Source organism: Populus nigra, chromosome 3 (genome assembly GCF_951802175.1).
Source record: "Populus nigra chromosome 3, ddPopNigr1.1, whole genome shotgun sequence".
Taxonomy (NCBI): Eukaryota; Viridiplantae; Streptophyta; class Magnoliopsida; order Malpighiales; family Salicaceae; genus Populus; species Populus nigra.
In genome coordinates, this window is record NC_084854.1 from 17,146,625 (window position 1) to 17,169,270 (window position 22,646).

A 22,646-nucleotide genomic window follows, 5' to 3' on the forward strand; every position below is an offset into this window, starting at 1 on the left:
TATTTTTAACAACAAATATGGTTCGGTTTTGTAAAATTGACGTTCAATAAATCATTGAATGATGTTTGAAATCATAAACATATGAGACAATGCAAAATAAAAGAAATATTAAGAAAAAATATGGAAATGCAATATTAGAGAAAAACACAATCAACTATGGATTGCAACAATGACCCATAATGTTTTCTTTTTCTTTTTTTGTCATTTCAATTTTTTTAGTCACAAGATTTTTTTCCATTTGATCCTTTCATATTAAATTGATATATGATTAGACTTAATGATTTATTTTGGTTGGCTTGATATGGGGTTCTGGCAATGTCAATAAAAAGTTTTGATATTGGGTTAATGCTTGATTTGACAAAATAAAATTCAATTTGATTGATTCAAAATAATTGAAACTTCAGGGACTAAATTTGAAACTAAAAAAAATATTCAACCTCTTTTTTTTTAACAGTGCATGAGCATATTTTTTTTATTTTTTGAATCCCCAAGGTTTTTTTTTCATTTTTGGTCCATGTTTCTTGAAGTTTTATGTTGTGGTTCAAAACCTTATTTTATTTACTTTTTAATCCCTAGATTTTAGAGATGAGAAAGAGAGAGAGTCATAAGGAAACATGAGAGGAAAGAGCAAGTGTGTCGGTTTGCTACAATCCAACCACCAAAAAAGTTGTTCTTGTTGTCGATAAGTTTTATCTAATTAGAAGAGTTTCGTTATGGTTTTTTAACCTTTCATCTACGAGGAAGAGGTAGATCAGGGCTTGAAAGTTTTTTTAATCGAGTTGATTTTTTATTTTTAAGAAGATTAAAGGCTAATTTAAGGTTATTAACGGGTTTATTGAGGTGTCTAAGGTGTTTTACATATGTTTTCAGATTAAAAAAGTGTTGGAAGTGGGTTTTGTGTTAAAAGGGTTTAAACTCAACTTTCTAGCCATCTAAGATGGACAGTAATCATACATAAGGCAACACATTGTATATTATTCTTTATATATATATATATATATATATATATATATATATATATATATATATATATTCATAAAGAATATCAAACACAAGTTTTTTTCTTTACTAAAACTTGCTTTTGTGGTTCTGATAAGTTGTTATTTAAAAAATAATTATTCTAGTAAAAAAACTATCACAAAAAAAAGTTTGTATTAATAAGATAAAGAGGGTTTTAATTAAGGAGATACCTTCTTTCTTATCCTTATTTTAGATCTTTAGAAGTTTTTTTTTTATTTATTCTAATTACTTTTAGTTTTTAGCGAACAAACAACATACCTCCAAAAGCTATATTCAAAAAAACATATATGATAAGAAAAGAAACAATTATACTATAAAATAATTTTATTTTAATATAATTTAAATTAGTGCTTTTCTTGCAAAAAAAAATAATCTTTCGACATATAATTAAATGAAAATATTTTAAGAGCTTCGCACAATATGAGATAAGATATATTAATCTACATCCATTTTTCAACTTCTTGGCTTAGTCTTTGGTTAACTTTAACAACTTATTTTTATATTTATTGACATATATAATTCTTGATTAATTTTATTAAAAACATATATCAACTTTTAGTTTATAGTTAAAAATTTTCTCAATGCATAAAATGCATTATAAGCATCTATGTATTTTTTTTCCGTTACAAAAAAACCTTTTGATACAAATTATAGTGAAACGCAAATCATTTGACTAGTTATTATTGTTGTTTTTGTTAGCTATTTGCTTCTTTTTATTTATTTATTCATATTAGTATTTTAATGGGAAAATGAAATGCAATTGTTAGTAGGTTGAAATTAGACAAAACTAAATAACACATGATACAATTAAAAAATTGACAAAAACATATAAATAAAATCAGAGTTTTTGCCATCTTATTACAAAGAAAGAATTTTTTTTTTAGTGTGTGTGGACATGAATAAAGACTAGTTAAGACGTGTGAATGTTGTATAGGCATACATTATAATCGAATAATTAATTTTTTAGCCCATATCAAATGGAATGATTAGCCTCCATGGATCTTGTTGATGATAAATCATAATAAATTTAGATGGTAATTGCGCGACATGGTTTCAAACCATACCAATTACTCAAAGTTAGATCATAATTACTTGAACAAAGCAATGAAAATCATAAGTTATGGTGCATGGGTTTCTAAACCAAATAATAATAATAACAACAACAACAATAATAATAATTTGTTTTTTTGTTTAGGCCACATGCCCAATTGTTGTGGTTGAGAAATTTGCTCAAACAACAACATCGAGGCTAGAAAGTGATAACCTTTTGTCATTGTTTGAGCCTCGGTCTAATGGCTACACCCAGTAAATTATCACTTCTACACGCACTTTTTTTGTAGTCTTGGTGAGTTAAAATACATCACCACGCACAACCTTATACAAACAATATTTTTATGATTAACTAACATATTCTTTATGCAACTACATATTTTTATGCAATGCACCATCTTTTCTAGCAAATGGTGACAGTGCACCACTCTCTATGTAAGGCAAACATCTTTTTCTTGATTAATGACTATTTCTAGTCAACGTATTAGTGACATTCATCAACCTTTCCACAAATGAAAATGTTAAACATTATAACCAATGATGAATACCAACATTTCCACTAATCAATCACAACATATAATAAATTGTTTTAATGCCATAATTAACAATGACTTCTCAATCTTGGAAGAATATATAGCTTTTGTTTTGATGCCATAGTTAATAAACTTGATGATGAATAGAAAAAAGTGATAGAAAATCTTATCAATTTTAAAGTACACGTAGCCTTAATCTTAAAGATGAAACTAGACTTCATTAACAAAAATTAAAGCTTATGGGTAAAACACTATTGTTATTTTCATTATTCATCATCTCATAATTTATCGTGGATTGCAAAGTGAATTTTTTTAATTTTCAATTTGGTCTTCAAACTTTTTTTTAGTACAATTGAGCCATTTTGAGCTCAAATTAGAGCCAACTTGCATATTTCTTTTGGGGTGGAGGTCAAATTAAAAGATAGAGGACTAAAGTGAAAAAACATATAAAATAAATTGCAAGTCTGTAATTTGTTTGAAAAGTTCATTTTAGTTCTCCTGTTTTTTAAGCTATTTGGTAATCGGTACCTATAATTTTTTAAAAATACTTGGTACCAAACTTTATTTTTTTCTTTTTTATCCTTTTTTAGGTGGAGGAGAGAGAGGAGGGTTGCTAGATTTCAACTTAAAGAGAGAAAGTTGTTGTTGGAGAAGATTTCGGCAACCAAAACGGTCGATTTAAGTATCAAAAGATTTCATATGATAAGGAGGATTAATATTAGGTTTTTGTACCTTGAAAACACCTAAAAAATAGATGTGAACTTGGTAAGATTTTTGGTTTCGGGTTAATTTCAGGTTTTGGGCTTGACTCCAATGATGAAAAACTTCCTTCCGCCACATGACTGGATTCCATGCAGCATCCTCTTCCTCAAGAGATGATGTGTGTCGGTTGTTTCTCGGCATATTGTCATCGACAATGTTTTCTCTTTTTTCTTCTTTGAAACTCACGCTGACCATTTAAAATTTCATGATAGCCCTCTTAGTTGGGTGTATTTGAGTGTCGGTCATCATTCTTTGATTTGTATTTTTGGTCTTTGGCTTTTTTATAGGTTTTTTATTTTTCTTCAATTTCGTCCTTCAAACTAAATTTATTAATTTTTGTTTCTTTAATTTTGGTCTTGATTCTTTTTATTTCTTAATTTTCCCTTTTTATAAACTTTGAATTATTTTCAATTTCATCATTCAATAAAAATATTTCATTTGTTATTTTTTTAATTCAATCCTCATTCTTTTGGTAATTTCTTCTTTTAATTATTTTGTGAATTTTTCTTTTCAATTTAACCCTTCAATCCAAAATTATCCATCCTCTTATTTTTTTTCAAATTTGATCCTCATTCTTTTAATTTTTATTTTTTCTATTGGATCATTTTGTATAATTAATTTTCTTGTAATCTCATCCTTTCACATTGATTTATTGAAAATTAAGCTTTGTGATTTTTTTCAGGATTAGTGTTTCTCATTAAATGGCCCGAGTCACGAGCTGTATAAGTTAACACGGGTTAACATTATTATTTTTACTTATTTTCTTTCTCAATCTCATGACCTGACTAGTGGATTTGGCAGGTTAATCCGAGTGAACTCACACATTTTATATGGCCTTTAATTACTCTTTATTCTTGTGGATCCTTTGGTGTGGTTGAATTTTTTTTTTAAAAATTCATATCTTTTAATATTTAATTGGTAGATAATTGAGTTTCGTGATTTTTTCATATTTGGTATTTTTGGTCAAATGGCCTGGGTCATGAGTTTTAAAAGCTAATGATTGTTTTTTTTATATATATAAAAAAAGGGTTTCATGATTTTTTTTATTTTCTTTTTTATTAGGTTACTCGATCTCATAATCTGGCATGTGAATTTGGTTGGTTGACCCGGGTGGGCCCAAGTCTAATTTTGGCTTATAATTGCTAATTATTTTTTATCCTTTTGCATAATTGATTTTTTTTCTTCAATTTCTTCCTCAACATTTGATTAGTTAAAAATTCATTTTCGAGGTTCTTCCATTTTTTATGTTTCTTGTCAAATGACTTATGTCACATGCTTAATAGGTTAACATGAGATGACATCGTTTTTTTCTTGGAAATTGAGCTTTTTGATTAAACTCAGGTTTAAGATTTCACGAGTTAAGATTTTGAAAGATTAAGTCGGATCTAAGAGATTCGTTCGAGTTTACTTGGTTTTTAACATTATTAAATTAGGGTTGTTTTTTATGTTATTAAATTAACTTAACTTATTAAACTCAGTCGATTTAATAACTTGAGTCTTAATTTTTTTTTTACTTTTTTAGAAATCCTAGCATCGCCTTAACTCTTTTTTTCTTACGTTTTAAAAAATCTAGCATGACCCATGACATTGCATCGACCATCAATATAAGTTTATCGGATTGCTTGGTGTGGTCGAGAAGATGTTGTGTTTTCTATTGCAGGGGGAATTGGAGATCCACATCTCTCTGTCCCCTCCTCTCATTTGATTTAGAGGATATTTCAACCATTTATAAAGCTGTATTTGTTTCTCGAAAATAGGTTTTCGAAAAATTACTTTCTAAACTTTCCTGTGTTTGTTTGCCATTAGAAAAGTTGGTCAACGGAAAACATTTTCTAGTCAAAGAAAAATTTAGCTTGGTTTCCAGGAAAATATTTTCCTTTTATTTTGCGCGGAAAACACTTTCCGGAAGTTGTGAAAAATTTAGAAGTGTCATATTATTTGCTGATTATATCAAATTTGGTCCTCAAACTTTTGATTACTATATATATTTTGTTTTGAATATTTGTTTTTCAATTTCATCCCTTAGAATTTAATTTTTATATTGATTTTGATCCTTATTTTTATAATTGTTATTTGCTTTTTCCTTATCATTTTTTAATTGAAATTTTTTATTTATCAAATTTGATCCTCATTCTTTTTATTGTTACTTATTTTATTTGAAATAATTTATGAAATATTAATTATTATTATTTTAATTTCTTCATCTTTCAATTTTTTTTATTTTTTAGATTTGATCTTTATTATTTTGATTATTATTTATTTTATTTGAGATAATTTATGAAATTATATTTTTTTCAATTTTATTCTCATTCAACCTTTTAATTTGTAAGATTTGTTTCTTATTATTTTAATAAACATGAAAATAATAAAACATTAATAAGTTATTTTCCAGCTTATTTTCCATGACATAACCAAACACTGGAAAAATATTTTTCAACTTATTTTCCATTACACTATCAAATATCAGAAAATAATTCACTTTTCCAGAATTCACTTTTCCGGAATTCATTTTCCAAAAAAAAAACTACTTTTCAACAAATAAACGGGGCCTAAATGGTTGTTCTCGATTCTTGCAAGTGAAGGATATGAATATGAAGATCATGATAACACATGGAGAAGGTGATGTATAAAAGCAACAGTCTCCCTAGCATAGTTTAAGGCATATATTTAATATGAGTCTAGATTTAGACTTTGCTAATTGTTTTTGTAGGAGCTGTTTTTTTCTTTTCTGCTCTTATATGTTGTGTAATTGTCATGCAATGAGCTTTAAAATTACCCAATTTCAATCAAGGAAACTTTTTTTTTGATAAATAAAAATCCTAATAAAGTGATAAGTGTAATTAAACAATACAATCAAAAACTCATAAAAAAGTTCAACAATGCAAGTTTTAATAGTAAGGAAATAGTTAGGGGCTAACTTGTGAAATCCTGAAAATGATATTAGATAATAATTTCAAAGTTAAAATTTATAAAATCAACATCTTTTATTATCTAAATTATTCTTTTAATAATATTATTAAATGATTGTAAAACCAACCATTTTAATCAACCTCAAGACAAGGCATACGTGAACATATAAATCTCAACTTAAAAACACATTAATTTTTTCTTTGGAAAAATTATATTTAACATCTTATAGTTAATTATATTTTTACATCATTTTTTTTTAAATTACACTTTACATGGTAGATTAACATAAAATTTTAAATAAAAAATAATTATATTTTTTATACAAAAACTCGAACAAATAATAGATAATCCATCATGGAATTAAAAGAGGTTTCACGAACACAATTTATAAAAAATTGATGGATCTCAAAAAGCACCAATAATCACCTCATCTCTCTCCAACTCTTTTTTTTTAATATTATAAATTATGTTTTTTAGGGTTTTGAAATTTTGAATGGATTTGGTTGTTGTGTAGAGGATGAGGATGAGGATGAAAAGAGTGCAGTCAACGTATAGCTCGATGGACAATTAATATTGTATCTTCAAAATTCCCCTTGATTGCCCTAATTATCCTATTTTAATTTATCAACAAAACCCATTAAAATGGGGGCGACGAAAAAAATCCAGGAATTGTGTAAATTGATTCGAAAGGAAAATAATTGTTGGTATCAGCAGAATTTATGTTATTGCTTGTACACATTGATTGAAATTATAGAAACTATTCATAGCTGCTCTGTATAAAGGATGGACAAGGCTCGTGCATCTTTGCCCCGCGACGGCAGTACAAAGAGAAAAGGTGGCCACTAACAGGGGTAAGCAAAAAAAAACTAAAAAATCAAGAAAATAAAAAGAAAAAAATTAAAAAAACTGAACCATGAAAAAAAACTGATTAAAATTTTTAAAAAACCAGTTGGTTCAGTTTTGTTTTATAAGTCTAAAATCAAAAAAACCAAATCGAACCAAACCCAAACCAAAAAAACCAGAAAAAAACCAAGTCAAACCAGAAAAAACCAAGCCAAATTGAAAAAACCGGTTTTTGTCTTAAAAATCAAATCGAACTGAAACCGGTAGGTTTGAACCAGTTTTGTTTTTTTAAAAAAAATTTTAGTTTGGTTAATTTTTTTATAAAAACCAAATTGAACTGAAAATAATCACTCCTAGCCACCAAGGTAGAAGAGAAAGGGGTTGCTATTGCTAGAGTTTTTTTAAACTTGTGGCAAACTTATAATTTTAACTATTTTATTGATTATTTTTTTTGTGAGGAAGCAATATGTTATATAATTTTAAAAATCATTTTGATCCTGAATGTTTTTCAAGAATAAGAAGAGTTAAAAAGGACCTCAATGTAATTTTTATTTATTTTATCAAAGATAGGGATTTCATTTAAAAAAGAAGGGGTGCTTCCGCCGGTGAAAGCAACAACTTGTGAAAAAATCTTTAGAAAAAACAAGAGTAAACAGCACATTATTTTCGAGTAAGACCATTTCTAACTAGAGTGAAAGACAGCGACAGCAAATTAGATCCTCACCTTCGGCGCAATGGATCTACCGCCATGCTATACGGAGCAGCATTGGCGTGGGTTGCGGTGTTTAACCGCCGGGTTAGCGGGCACGAGAGCGACGTCGGATTACTTGCTATTGTTTGAGATTGTGAAAGGAGGGAGGGTCATTTGTCAAATGATCTTAACTTTTCTGGACTGCTTGTGTCCAAATCCGTCTATTGATGTGCCATAGTAGTTGAAAATGTCTTTCCTGTAATTAAAGATATGGACTCAAATCTCTTCCTATTTCCATTATTTACACCATCTAATCTAATTTTTTTTTTAAAAAAGAAACAGTAAGAGTGCCAAGTCTTTTACTATACACTCGAACTGATTGCACTGGAGATCGGGACCGTCTATCAACAAAAACTCTTATCCTTTTGAAGTTATCTCGATTAAATCAGCTAATTGAATTGATTATAGAAATATAAATTTAACTAGTTGGTTTATTAGTGAACAAAAAAATATTATCTAAACAGGTTAGTAGATTGGCTTTAAATTAGAAAACTCAAATTTGTTTAAAAAATTCTCGAGTTTGCGTTCAAAAGAATTTTTTGGCAAGAAAAGACAATCTTACTACCTAGTCTTTTATGTTTGGTCAAGTTGTCAGAAAATTAGGTCATGATTTTTTTAGCTCAAAAATTTATTTTTTAAACTATTTTATCATAGAAACACCTAATAAACATCTTTATGATGCTATAAAACTATTGTATCAACTCAAAAAACTTTTAAAATTGTCTTAAAATACAAAATCAAATTGAAAAAAAATTATCTCTCAACCGTGATCAATTTTGTTTTGGCAAGATGAAAGGAAAAAAAACACTTCATTGAAACTCATTTCGTAACTCATTGATACCAAAACAATCTTTTTTCGTGGTGAAAATATAGTTAACCGACAACTCTCTTTTTTTTATAGTTTTTTGATGACTTTCTCTTTTTCTCTTAAACCTAATTTTGATGACTTTCTCTTTTCCTCTTAAACCTAAAGACTATAAAAGAAGGAAAATAAAATCTTGGAACAAAACTAAAATTAAAAAAAAAAAAAGACTATGAAAAAAAATAAAGGGACAAAAAAAATCTTTTCATACAAATTTGAGATTAGCCACAGTTTCACCGTGCTATATACTTTGATTCTCATTTTTTTTAATTATGCTTTTCTATATTAAATTACAAGAAATTGGTCATTAATTTTATCACAAAAGATGCAATTAATAAAAAAAAGGTTTAATGATAAAAATATTAAAAAATAAAATAAAATGTATTGCTCTATTCTACAATGAATTGGGAGGGTGTGCCTTTTGTTATACGGGGATTGTTATAAATATATATAAGACAGACTGCAAGGACTAACTAATTAATTTTATTTAATCTATCGGAACTAGGTTATTATTAATTCATATCTTACCATAACACCCAAATAAAAAATCATTATAAAGAAGCGGCGCTCACAAGTCACACCACTGTTAGAGTTCCACTCTATCTCCAGCTCCCACTCTTTCTCCATATACAGCACATATCTTAATTCCTATTTGGTTCCTGGAAAACGAAGGAAACAAAAATCAGAATTTTCTCTGTAAGTACCTATCTCTCTCCGTCTTGAATGTAGTGAGCGATCTGTTTCTTGAAATCCTGTTGCTTAAAGAGAGAGCAGAGCCAGAAATGCTTCATTTAGATATAATTTTTTGAATTTAAGGAGTTTTTCCATTTTTTGGCTTTCTTTAAGTGAATTTCAATTTCTGTCGCTGTGCATGTATTGTTAATATAGTGTTTGCTGAATTGGTATTTTTTTCCCCTTTCAAGTTCAGGTAATTTACTTCTCGAATTGATGAATTGGGTACTTTCTTTTTCTGTCAAACTGAGACAAAAATCTCAAATTTTTTCCAGTGTTACTTTACTTTTTTGATTGGAAAACGACGGGAAGGGAAACATTTCAGTGAGCTATGAGACTAAAAATTTTGTTCAATTTAAATCGGTGGTTTATTTCATTTTGTGTTCTGTTTTAGTTGGAAAGTGAAAGGAATTGCCTTTGTGAATCCCAGAAAAGAAAATCAGCCGTTGCTTTTTTTTTTTTTTTAATTCTGTTTAATTGCTTAAATTTCTGAAATATTCACTCACCGGTTGATGTAGATCGAATTTTTATGTACTGTGATTTTAACTCCTTTTGTTTTGTATTTCTGCTTGGTTATTGGTACAAAGATATGGAACAATTGTAATTCGGAACGTCAGTAAAGCCCATTTTTGTTAGCATACAAAATGTAGATGTAGTGATGGAAATTTCACACCATGGACTACCAACCATGGTTCGATGTAGGACTTGGGGGGCTAAACGGTACTTCAACACAATCTGACTGTTGGATTAAAAAAATATATATATTAAGGCATTGCACTTGAATCCCATGACAACTTAGATCATACTTCTCTGCTAGCCAATTAATTTTCTTTCTTTTCGTCTGCTTGGATTCGCTTTATTTGATAGGGTTATGTTACTTCAACTGCCTCATGATAACCAGGGATTGAAGCAAAGTACAAAGTTGATTTCTTTTCTTTTTTGTTTCATTTGAATGTAAACTTGTAATTTGATTAGACTTAGTGATATGAATTTTCATCTCAGTGTTGAAGCTGAAAAAGTGTTATATTGCCTTCAAGTAGGAAATCGGATTCAAAGTTGAAAGGAGGAGGAGCAAGCCCCAGGATACTACTCTGAGGTTCACAAGAAAAGCAAAAGGCAGAAAATATAATGGGAAACACAGCGCAAAAATCCCAGGAAACAGAAGTAGAAGAACCAGGACAGCTACAACAAGAAGAAGATTCAAACTTTACATGTGAAATTTGCATCGAACCTATGTTAGCAATCAGGAAATTCAAGAATGGTAGCCTGTGTAAACATCCTTTCTGTTTGGACTGCGTAGCCAAATATATCGAAGTAAAAGTCGAAGAAACCACTGGCGTCATTGAATGCCCTGGACTGAACTGCAAACAATTATTAGACCCTCTCTCATGCAAGTGCATCATCTCAAAAACAATATTTGAGAAATGGTGTGATCATCTATGTGATTCTACTGTTTTAGGGTCTGAAAGCTGCTATTGCCCATACCAAGATTGCTCAGTGTTGGTTTTGAATGAGTGTAGGGATAAGCTAACGAAAATAAAATGTCCTAACTGCAAGAAAAGCTTCTGTTTCCTATGCAAGATTCCATGGCATGCAGGATACCAGTGCAATGAGAGCAGACATCTAAGAGATAGGAATGACATTCTGGTTGGTGAACTGATTGAAGAGAAAAAGTGGACTAGATGTTATAATTGTGGTCACTCCGTTGAGCGAGTTAGTGGTTGCAGAGATATGAAATGCAAGTACGCTCTCCCTCCCTCCCTAACTGCATAGCATTTGTGATTTAGATTTTTCTTTCTTTAACCAACAAATTATATGTGACAGGAGATTATTATAGTTTGGATTATCCAACACTTTTTCCCATACCATATATATATATACATGATAAAATAATGGGCAAATGACGTAGCCTATCTTTATATAATATAGTCAATGTTCAATATGTCCTTATATACTTAATTGAGCTAATTGTTTCGCTGCCAAATAAGTGTGTTTCCAATCTATTCTTCCAATGACATCTTCCGGCTAAAGCACAAGCATTAGTCACGTTATATGGATATGACTAGTATTATATCGAAAATGACGTTGAGGTAAAAAGGAGAATTACCTTAACTTGTCTTTACATTTTAGGCCTAGTTTCCAATATGTCCTTAAAAATTTAATTGCTCTCAATTTGTCTTTGAATATAGTGTTATTTTCAAACTGAGGCAATTAAGCTTTTAAAGGCAGATTGGAGACTGCCTCTAAAATACAAGGCCAAGTTGGGCTAATTCTCCCTTTTATCTCAGGGTCATTTTTTATATAATATTGTTTATGTGCTCATCACGTGACTGAAACATTTTAGAGCTTAGCTGGAAGAAAGTGATGTTGGAGAAACATTTAGAAACTCACTTATTTTGCAGGGACACAATTGGCTCAATTAAGGATACCAGAACGGGTTGGACACTGACTCCATTATATAAGAATATGCTGGGCTATTCCCCCTAAAGTAATACAAAGCAACATTATATCATTTAAAGCTCATCAGAAGATGTAGTTATAATAGCTGAAAACATATAAGTTCTTTATATATATAAAAAAAACTAATGATTTGATAGGTTAATACGGTTAAACTGGATTTATGTTGAATGTTAGCACACATATTTGAGAACTTGTACACTTGAGTCTCAAAGTTCTGTCTAGTCCTTCTCTCAAGTATAGCCGAATTCAAAATATGGGGTTGAAGGTTTCTTCCATTCAAAACGAGTTTAAAGAACTAGCTATGCATAGGCAGATTGTATGTCAATGTAATCTTTCAATTTAACAATATGTATAATTCTGATTCGTTTTGATTATTAATGCAGATGCGGGGTTAGGTTTTGCCATCAATGTGGAGGACCATTCCATTTCGGCCCTTGTGGGCACAGGCGCTGTGGAGCTGTTCTTTGTAATCTATTCGTTTTTGTGGTGTTATCAGCTTTATGCTACTTCTTATATTTTGAAATACATTCACGCCACAGAAGGTAGACTCAGCTGCACAGGCCATGTATCCTGGTGGCATGTTGAAATGCCACAAGAAAAAAAAGAGGTCAAAAAGAAGGGGTTGCAAATAATGTTATTCTCGTACATAAACGTAATAAACTGGTTTGTTCAATGGTTGGGTTGTATAACTTGGGTTAGTTTTGTTCCGTCCTTGAACGTCTTTTTCCTTGGAAGAAGAAGAAGAACGAAACTCCAGATAGCTTCTTCACTTTCAGAAAGAAAGTTCATGGTCTTGGTATTTTATTTTCTTGCACTTGTGCTCAAATGCTGGGAAAATGATTGAAAGTCAAACATTTCGATATTGTATGATTCTATTCTATGAAGAAACAAAATTTGTCCATTTTAAGTGGTTTATTTCACTCCCTGTTTCATTTGTGAATTCCCAGGCTATACAAGGTAGTTGCTTCGTGTTTCGTTTAGTGCTGGAAAGTAATAAATTACAATCCTGTATCCCATTCATCACCAGTTGCTGGACAGATTAGTTAGCTGATCTTTTAACTAAGGGTCTTCCAACCCCGAAGTTTTTGAAGCTTCGGTCCAGTCTGATCGAGGCTTCACCAGCGCTGACCAGCTTGCAGGAGGGTGATAGAGAATAAAAATCCCAGATACAGTATCAGCTGCACATATTTCTTTCCTTATTTAGATAATTCAATCCTGTTTGTTGTATCCCTGTAATTACTATAATTCCAGCAAGCAATCCTTAACCTATGTTCATATCAGTATATAATATACTGTGCACAACACTATGTGTGCCTTTCTCTGCATATTTCTTTTTCTTTTTATTAGTTGCAGTATAAAATTATTGCTTGTTTCATTGACGGAAGAGCTATAAAAATAAGGTAGGTTAGTTTTCATTTTGAACCCTATTTATCTTTCTTTTGGAGATGAAGCAAAATGACATGACATTCCAAATCGACAACTTTGGCATTGTGATTGAGAAATGAATACCTACCAAACACGGCATTAGGATTTCCACGAGAAATCAAAATAAGAATAACACCAAAAGAAACCATTTAGTAGGTGGTCAATGATAAAAGATATGATGTTATTTGAGACTAAAGAGTTTGTTTTTTTTTATGGTTTTGGTTCGAGTTTTGTAGTTGCTAATATGATAATAGTTACTGGAGGCTTACATGGTTGTTAATTTCAGGGACCGTGTGATTAGTCGAGGTACATCTAAGCTGGCTCGGACACTCACGTTAATAATAATAATTAAAAAAAAATAACACCAAATAACCAAACATGATCTCAGTCCAAGTATGGTTCAAGGCTTTTTATTTGGGCGAGTAACAGGACTGGAGCTCGAAAACGAGTATTAATCTATTTTTCCAAGAAAAACAGACAAAGAAACATGGAAGAAGAATGTTTATTTTTTTGGTAACCCGGGATATCCGGGCCAGTTTACGCGCATCACAACTAATCTTCAAATTCACTAAATACCCTACAAGTCTAATAAGCAAATAAAACACCACAAAAATAACAAGCGTGTACGCTAAGACTCGAACTAGAAGGAACCTTGCTTCTGTTACTAGGACACAAGCCTAGGTGCGGAAAAGGAATGTTTTGTTGAGTAACAAATGGGAAAAATAAAAAGAGTTTCTTTTAGTTTTCCAAGATAAACCCTAGAAGTTGCAAAATTTTCCATTTTCACTGGGGCTTGAGAGGGCGATTTCCCCTAATTTTTCCAGCTAGCATTTTTTTTCCAGAAAAAATTAACCCTACTTTTTTCTTTTAATAACAATTTTACCCTTTCTCTATATGTAATCTCTTGCCCTAACTCTTTTAATAACAATTCTCACCGTCTAAAAGGAATTTCTTGTTACATATAGGTTCATTGGCCATTTTTTTTAATCTAAATTATATTTCTCGTAACCCATCTAAATGGGATATGGGCATTACAATCTTCCCCTATTTAAATGTGCAATATCTCATCGCACCATAATTACAGCTCATGATCAAACCCTAGATGATGTAGATAGTTTCCACACTGAAATTCTTTAATTCCACTACCTATTTCTTTTATCTAATTTAATCTCTCTTAACCCATTAATGTGGGATACGTGGCCTCACAATTTTCCCTTTAAAATACGCGACGTCCCTATCATACCATAATCATAGTTCAGGATCAAACCCTAGATGGCTCGGCCAGTTCCCCCAAGCCTGGGGAATTAGGGCTTGATGTGCAACTGAACAACTTCTAGTCCTACAGCTGTAAATATGAAGTATAGTGCATCACAATCTTCACCCTTTAAATGAGCGACATTCATATACAGTCCAGCATGGAGCCATGGACAGTGCAGGCAGTCCCCACACTAGCTAGGGTTCCCTCCAATATTGTTCCGTAGTTTTGTTTTTGCGGTTCAATCTATCTTTATAAAAATTTTGAAGTCAAACTCTTCATGATCCTTGTACATGAGATATGGGCATATCTCAAAACGAGCACTGTATTGGATTGAAATGATTAAAGATTAGAAAACATCACCTGCATAAGGATGAAAATACATGTATAGCTAGTTCAATGTAGGCTGTGTTCTGCCTTGCCTTGTATCAGACAAATTTACATCATACAGGCCACAAAAGTCTACCAGTAACTTGTTATTGTTCCATGGAAAAAAAAAAAAAAACTTGGTGCTGTTGATTCACACATGCGCCACCTGAAGAAGTGTGTGCCGAGAAGCTGTTGTCCTAAAATGGCTTAAGATCTGGTGGTTCAGTAGGTGCCACACCTTTTGACCTTTTAAACTCCACTAGAAAAAGACATCACTAGAAAATCCTTCCCTGTAGCCTCAAAGACAAATTGATTTCGAATTTAAACAAAGCCCACAGCTGGAGAACTCCATTAGTCCGATCTCTTACACAAGAGAAGGGAAAACAAAAATGGTGAAGAGGTCAATGCCTCCATCTTTCAACGTTGGCTTTCTGCTTTTCTTCTTGGAAAACCATTAAAAAATAGAACCACTTTGTCTTAAACCACTAAGCAAATCCCAAAAGGTATCGTGATCCTGATATCATACATTTTTGGAGCCCTTTGGACTGCTTCCCTATGAGGATTCTCTATCACTTGCATTACGGATGACCTCGATTGTTTACTTTTTTTAATCTCTACTTCTCCAAGTTGAGTTTGTTTATCTTTAATTCATTTTATACTCAAAACCTTTTCTACTTCATACCCGCATAAGTCCTAATCAAAGTGTTATCAATAATTCAGGCTCGCTTCCTATCTTATATCAATCATGTATAAGAACTGAAATATGATTTGTCCACCGTGATATCCGAAACTTGTTTGGTATTGTGATAATAGTTATTTTTTAAAATATTTTTTACTTGAAAATACATTGAAATAATATTTTTAACATCAACACATCAAAACGATTTGAAAACATCAAGAAATATTAATTTTAAATAAAAAAAATAAGTTTTTTAAATTTTTATGTACATGTGATACAAATGGCTCTGTAGAATTGGTCACCGCCCATGATAAAAGAAATCGATATGACTGATATTAGCTAGGAAGAGGCCTATGTGATGTCTATTTTGGCTTCATGCCTGCGTTGCATGATATAGTAATGTTGAGTTCGTTTCTTAACACACTTGTTTAAGAAGACTGGGATAAGGATTAGCATCGAAGTCATTTTAAAATCTTGTTTGTGTATGTGTATATATATACCCCTGCTTCATGTACCTTCTTGACAAGATTCGATTTTTTTTTTAATGAAAATTAAATCCTTAAAAAAATGACTGCATATTTAATCTGCATGTGGGAGATGTTTTGAAATAAAAATAAATTAACAAGAACTAAGCAACTTTGATGTCTGGTCTTCAACCTTTGTTCTTAAACGAGGATACTCATGGCTTCTCTAGTTTCCATGACATTTATTGCTGAAATGTTGCAGTACTAACACAGAGAGAAAACATCATTTCCCAAAAAGAAATGCACAAAGGAAACTTTTTAGCATGTACTGTCAAAAAAGGTGCACCAAATCCACATCCCCCACAAACTGAGCCTGAAACCTGAATCTTTGAACCCATCCCTTCCTTACCTTCAAATCTTGTGATTTTACTCGCAGTCAGCATCAGTAGTACATGACTTTTTCTCATGTCTTGTTTTCATCAAACAAAAAGCTATTGCAGCTGCTAGTGCTAATAAGTTGCTTAATCTCCTCTAGACCATAGTCTAGTGGGTTATCTCCCGGCCATAACCCATTTTGCTTCTCAATCCACCCATTAAGTACACCATGAGCAGCAGCCCCACTTGAAACCATCAATTTTTGGTCATCTTCAACCCCATTGTAGAGATAATTTTGTAACCCCATCTGTTCATTGTTGTTATTTGTACCACCACTATGTTCATACTCCTCTTTGACATGGCTCATCTGATTGTTGCAACTCCCATCAGACGAGCTGCAACTGGCTTCACCTCCAAACATTATAAGACTATCTTTAACTTGATCATTTTGCATAGGCCCCACAAAGGTTTCTTGGGGGTGTAGCATAGAAGCAGTAGCGAAAGAGCTAGTGCTCATAGGACTTGATGAAAATGAGATTGGATCAGTGAAAGACCTAGTTAGGTTACTGTAATAACTGTTGTTGCTGCATGTGAATGATGATGATGATGATGATGATGTCAGGAGAGTGGATGGTGAAGACGGTAATGATGTAGCTTGAAGGAGAGATGAAAAAAGAGCAGCTTGCTGAGGTTTTCTCTGAGCAATAGGATTCATCACACCCATTAGTTTCTTCTTGAGCTTGGTGTTCCAGTAGTTTTTTATGTCATTATCCGTCCTGCCTGGCAACTGAGCTGCTATTATTGACCACCTGCATTTTGACGGCAACAAGTTTTGTAAGAAGAAATGAAAGTGATATTCTGATCTTCAAAGAGTAACTCGGCACTCTTAATTAGAAATGTAAACTTGGCATGCAAGCATATATACATTTCATATAATTATCCGTATTTGGATTATGCTTGAGCATGCAGATCTTTCTCTTGAGGTTTCACTTTTTTGCAAGAATTGAAAATACACTCATAAATGTTGTTCTTCTCCATGCCTTAAAATAAGAAAAAGAGTTGCTCTACATGACAAAATATTTGAAAGAAACAGCTGGTTGTGGAGTGAAATTAAAGAAAAAGAGAGCTGAGAGAGCACCGGCTTCCAATGTTGGCATAGAGGCTGCAGATTATCCTGTCTTCATCATCAGAGAACTCTCCATGTTTAATGTTGGGCCTGAGATAGTTTAGCCATCTTAATCTGCAGCTTTTCCCACATCTTTTAAGACCTGAAACACAAATCCCAGACAGATTCAAGATCTTAAAAAAAAAAACATAATTGGAACCGGCAGAAAAGGAAGAGCACTGAAACCTTAAGATCACTTTTCATGGAGTGGTTGTCATTTCCATTAAAATAATCTTACAGGCCAACAACTCAAATTCCACTTGCTACTAAAAGGAACAGGCAAAAGTGTTTAAATGCTTGCTTACCAGCCTTTTGTGGGAGAGCAATCCAATTCCCTCCAGTCCCTTGTTTTTCCAAGTACTCCTTCAGCTTTGCATCTTCTTCAGGCGACCAAGGCCCTTTCTTCATATTAGCCTTGTCACAACAAGGAGCCCTTCCCATCTTTCTCTTTCCTTCTGACCTTTCTTCTGTGAGAACAAGAAGTGGTATCAATTTAAAGAGGCTTTGATGGATGTGGGGAAGGGCTCCAACTTCCTTTGACAGACTTGGTTTTCTGAGCACTCTTAAGTAAGGGAGGGATTGATGACATTAGTTGAGAGATAGCACAAGTCAAAGGACAGCCTTGTTTTCAATCTTCAGTTTTTAACTCTCTATTTGTTGATTAGCCAAGAGAACTTTCCATCATAAACAAATCAGCAATAGGGTTCTTCCATGTCTACCCTTACTTGGTCTCCCTTCCAACTTCAATCACACTTTAAGAATCCAAAGTCTGCTCAAGCAATAGAGGGAAATGACAGTAATATAACTAGTGAAAATGACGGCCTAGAGTTTTCCAAATTATAGGCCAAGTCATCGGGCAAGGTACTAGAATTAAATACTTCTAGTTGTCATTTGGTACATACCTATGTACGTATGTTAATACGTATAAAATAACAAACATGCATGTAATTTTATGACCATCTAGTTAGTACTGGCTTGTGTGAAGCCGGTCCGACCAAAAAATATTTAAGCGTAGAAAAAGAATATGCATCTATTGCTATTGTGCTTTTTAGAATAGTAAATTTTTTTCTATCAAGTTTACAATCAATAATTGAAATTTTTCATTCTAAAAAAAGTAGATACTTCAAATATTATATTATAGCTAACCTATTCACAAACTAAACTTCTTTTTAGTAATAATTCAACTAAATTAGTCTGTTCAACCTCTTTCTTTTCATCCTCCACCAACCTTTCCTGTGACTTCATGAAGAAAATGTTTTCCTTTGCCCTCTTTAACATCAACCAGCTCAACCTCCCGAGTGATTTTAACAATTTCTCTTCCTTTTCATAAATTGGTTTAATCCCATCCTATTCACCAACTTTAGTTTGCCCCTTAGATTTCACCTCCACTTCATGTCCTAGTTTTTAGCATGTTTGTGTTTCAAGTTATTCCTTTGGTTTTTCTCAACCTCCAGAAATCATTGATTTTTGTTGTCGACTTCTTTTGACATTATTAAGTCTTTAGTTTCTTTCAATGATTTCTTCTAATGATATTGAAACATCTACCATCTTTGGTTCTTCATGTGGCAATTCCTTCAAGGATGGTGATAATTGTTTTATCTTGTGCTTTTTTAGGAATAAACTTTATAGCCAGAGCAATTAATTTACCATTAACAATTTTGGCCACTGAATTTAAAACATTGGATATGTGTGAATCAGGAATGAAATATTTTCTTACTTTTTTTTCAACCGTCAACTCAAACATTTACCAGCCCAAGTTGCATCTCCTCTACATTTTGTCTCTTTTCTATTTGATAACGTTGAATTTAAAGCAAGTAATAATAATCCAATTGCTTATTTGCCAAATCATAAACATCACTCTCCATACAAACATAATGCCTATATAAGTTTGCAGGAATAGATCTAGGGTTTGATCTTCCTTAAGTAAATTCTTTAAGGACTTCATTCTCCTCATCATGATCTCTGTGTCTTAGATGGTCTCCACTCTTATATAATAGGGTGAGTAGATGCTACCAACATATTTATCTATTAAAAGCCAATTTATTTTCATACCAATTGATGCAGCATATAACAATAAAAAAAGCTAGGACTTCTCAAGCTTTAAAAGTTATAACCCTAAATTGTAGATAAAGAAATTAGGATTTCTAATTTTTTTTTTTGTTTTCAAATCGTTTTGATGTGTTGATGTCAAAAATAATTTCTAAAAAAAAAAACTTTATTTTAATGCATTTCTAAGCGAAAAACACTTTGAACCGCCACCGCTACTACAATCCCAAACATGCCAATTTCGAGAAAAAACCTCTGATTTAATAAATTTTGAATTTCAATAATAATAATAATAATATCAATTCATACTTTTAATATTCACCACTTGAACTATTTTCATATCTCCTTAGTTGTAGTCAATTAGAAAACAAGCAATCTAATTAATCCTAACTACTAAACAACTCAAGACAAGAGCTAAAAATTTAATCTCGTAGCAGTTTTAAAAATTAAAGAGATTGATGAAGCTAAACAACACAAGCAGTTGTATTTAATTTAGTCGAATATTCTTTCTAAGATTTACTAATTTGTAACGCAACAAATCATTAACCTTAGTTGCTTAACAAATTAGAGTGATCAAATAATTACAGATTTGATATCTAACCTAGTAGTACATTGCAACAAATAAAAAACTAGTCGGTCTCCTAGTAATTAAAAAAAGTTATAAAAATAGACACCGAAGAATATTCATTACTTAAAGCATAAATAGAACAATGAAAACAAAACAAATTAGATCTCATAGTTTTATTGATTCCGAAGCTTCTATTTCCTTTGACCAAATAAAAATTTAGTTACACGGTATCATCATGAGAACTTAAAGGAAAAAAAGAAAATAGAGAAAAGGAAAGAGAGAAAAGAGAAAAGAAAGGTCTGATATGATATCTCATTTTCTTTTACATGTTTTTCCCCTCTTTAAAAGTCTACAAAATCTCCTAAAAATACTCTTAATATTATCCTCTAATAATAACCACCAAATCTGAATATTTAATGAAATTATTAAATAATAAAATAGAATCCTAACATAACAAAGAAAGTAATTTTTTCAGCTAGAATTCACGCATCAAATCTGGAAGCTTTCAAAAATAAATCACATTATATTAAATTTGCATGCCGATGAATATTCTAGCATGTTGGTAGTGCAAGTGCACTTTATGTCTACTTTCGACCTCAATGCAGTCAATATCTCTCAAAACTCAAAACTTGAAAGTTGTGGAGTTATTTCTTAGGGTTCGTATAAGAGAGTTATACCTAGATTACAAAGTTGTGTTGAAACTGTCTAGAATCATCCAATTAACTTTGTTTTTCCTTTAACACTTACATTTGCATCTTAAATCGAAATATAAAAATAATAAATGCATTTAGGCATCAAATAGGTATAAAATACTAAACATTACAGGAAAAAAATATAACATTTCACATTCTCATCAACTATTAACGATAACCAAAAACTAAATTGAAAAGTTAAGAGATAAATATAGATAAAAAAACATGATCTTGTGCTATATGGAGCTATGCAAATTTTCTTATTTATTACATGTAAATATTATTTTTAGGAAAAATAATAATTAAAATTTAATTGAAATAAAATGATTTTCTAACATAATTTCTCCTCTACTTATTAATTTGACTTAGCACCTTTGTCTAGTCCGAATCTTAAATCATACTATATTGGAGCTAGCTTGATGTGACCATTCGACATTGTGGGTCCAAACATCACCCAATCAACTCGATGAGAACCTGAATTGACTAAAACAATTGTCGATACACTGCTATTTTAACATTTTTTTAATTTTAAGATGACAATATTTTGAATTGACTTTAGTCAACTCAAATTAACTTATTAAACCTACTATATGGATTATAGACCCGATTGAGTTTAATAACTCTATTTTGAAATCAAATTTTTATTTAATAACACGATAATAAAAAATGCACAAGCACAATAAAGTGATCAAATAAAATAAAATAAAAAATAGATAAAGGGTCGTATAAAATATCGTTTTCTAATATTATAAAAGAATTTATAATCTTATTTTGAAATAAAGTAAAAATTGAACAATATTTAAAAAAAACCAAACATATTTTTAATGAATTTTAATTTAAATTGAAGGGAAAAAAAAGCAAATGCAAAAGAGAGGCTAGACACCTAGCCCATTTAAAAAAACACAAGTGCGTGACCTTTTTCTTGACTTGGTTCAAGGAACGGACGACACATTTAGTCGTTTTTTTTTTTTTAAATAGACAATGTGTTGTTTGCTTATAAAATTTTTGACCACACGAGAGATGGTTGAAAAATCAAGCTTGAATTTTTTGGATATTTTAACCTATTTTCACCAAATAACACTTAATAAACATCCTTAAAATCTTAATAAATCAATTTATCAACTTAAAACGCCCCTAAATTAATCCAAAAAACACAATTAAATCAAAAAAATCTTTTATATCCATGATCTATTTCTTACAGTTTGATGAAAGATAAAAAATAAATACTTATTGACACTAAGAATGATTTTTTTTTGGAATATGACCATCCAACAATTTTCTCTCTTTTTTTCTATTTTTCGATAACTTTCTCTTTTCTCTCTTAAACTCAGGGACTAAAATATAAATAGAATAAAGTTTTATATCAAAAACTAAAATTCCAAAACTAAAGGTACTTAAAACAAAGCCATGATAAATATACAGACTAAAGAAAATTTTTCCATGTGAATTTGAGAGAGGTCACTCTTGTGTTTCCTTTTAGTTTGGTCATTTTTTATTAATTGTGTCTTAATGTTACAAATTAAAACCAAAACTAATTAAATTGACCCACAATCAAACTTTAAAATCTTATCAAAACCTTCACAACTCAAGGAAATGAAATTAAATAATAGAATGTATCAACGAAAAATACAAAAAAAATAACTTAAAAGGATGAAACTAAAAAAATAAATAATATTATAAAGAGC

General features: G+C 31.0%; 2 protein-coding genes across 5 annotated transcripts; one reads left to right on the forward strand and one right to left on the reverse strand.

Annotated features, from left to right (window-relative positions):
- Positions 1 to 9,267: 9,267 nt before the first annotated feature.
- Positions 9,268 to 12,824, forward strand: LOC133688668 (E3 ubiquitin-protein ligase RSL1-like). 4 transcript variants are annotated; one of them, XM_062108240.1, is made up of 3 exons: positions 9,268 to 9,427; positions 10,501 to 11,201; positions 12,307 to 12,824. In XM_062108240.1, the coding sequence occupies exons 2-3, from the start codon at positions 10,592 to 10,594 to the stop codon at positions 12,765 to 12,767; spliced, it is 1,071 nt and encodes a 356-aa protein (XP_061964224.1). In that variant the 5' UTR covers positions 9,268 to 9,427; positions 10,501 to 10,591; the 3' UTR covers positions 12,768 to 12,824. The 4 variants fall into 4 exon arrangements, with proteins under 4 accessions (XP_061964224.1, XP_061964223.1, XP_061964226.1 ...); XM_062108239.1 differs by having other exon boundaries at positions 10,504 to 11,201; XM_062108242.1 differs by having other exon boundaries at positions 10,504 to 11,205; positions 12,307 to 12,596.
- A 3,485-nt stretch (positions 12,825 to 16,309) lies between these two features.
- LOC133689030 (transcription factor RAX2-like) lies at positions 16,310 to 18,396 on the reverse strand. The gene is made up of 3 exons (XM_062108735.1): positions 17,961 to 18,396; positions 17,629 to 17,758; positions 16,310 to 17,299 (listed from the first exon to the last, which is right to left on the reverse strand). The coding sequence occupies exons 1-3, from the start codon at positions 18,094 to 18,096 to the stop codon at positions 16,579 to 16,581; spliced, it is 987 nt and encodes a 328-aa protein (XP_061964719.1). The 5' UTR covers positions 18,097 to 18,396; the 3' UTR covers positions 16,310 to 16,578.
- Positions 18,397 to 22,646: the final 4,250 nt, after the last annotated feature.

What these genes read in the sequence shown, in the direction of transcription:
- LOC133688668 (XM_062108240.1), top strand. Translation starts at nt 10,592, where the DNA reads ATGGGAAACACAGCGCAAAAATCCCAGGAAACAGAAGTAGAAGAACCA. An exon ending in TGGTTGCAGAGATATGAAAT is followed by an intron (nt 11,202 to 12,306) that starts GCAAGTACGCTC and finishes TTATTAATGCAG; the next exon opens with ATGCGGGGTTAGGTTTTGCC.
- LOC133689030 (XM_062108735.1), bottom strand. Translation starts at nt 18,096, where the DNA reads ATGGGAAGGGCTCCTTGTTGTGACAAGGCTAATATGAAGAAAGGGCCT. An exon ending in TGCTCTCCCACAAAAGGCTG is followed by an intron (nt 17,759 to 17,960) that starts GTAAGCAAGCAT and finishes TTTGTGTTTCAG; the next exon opens with GTCTTAAAAGATGTGGGAAA. An exon ending in TATGCCAACATTGGAAGCCG is followed by an intron (nt 17,300 to 17,628) that starts GTGCTCTCTCAG and finishes GTCAAAATGCAG; the next exon opens with GTGGTCAATAATAGCAGCTC.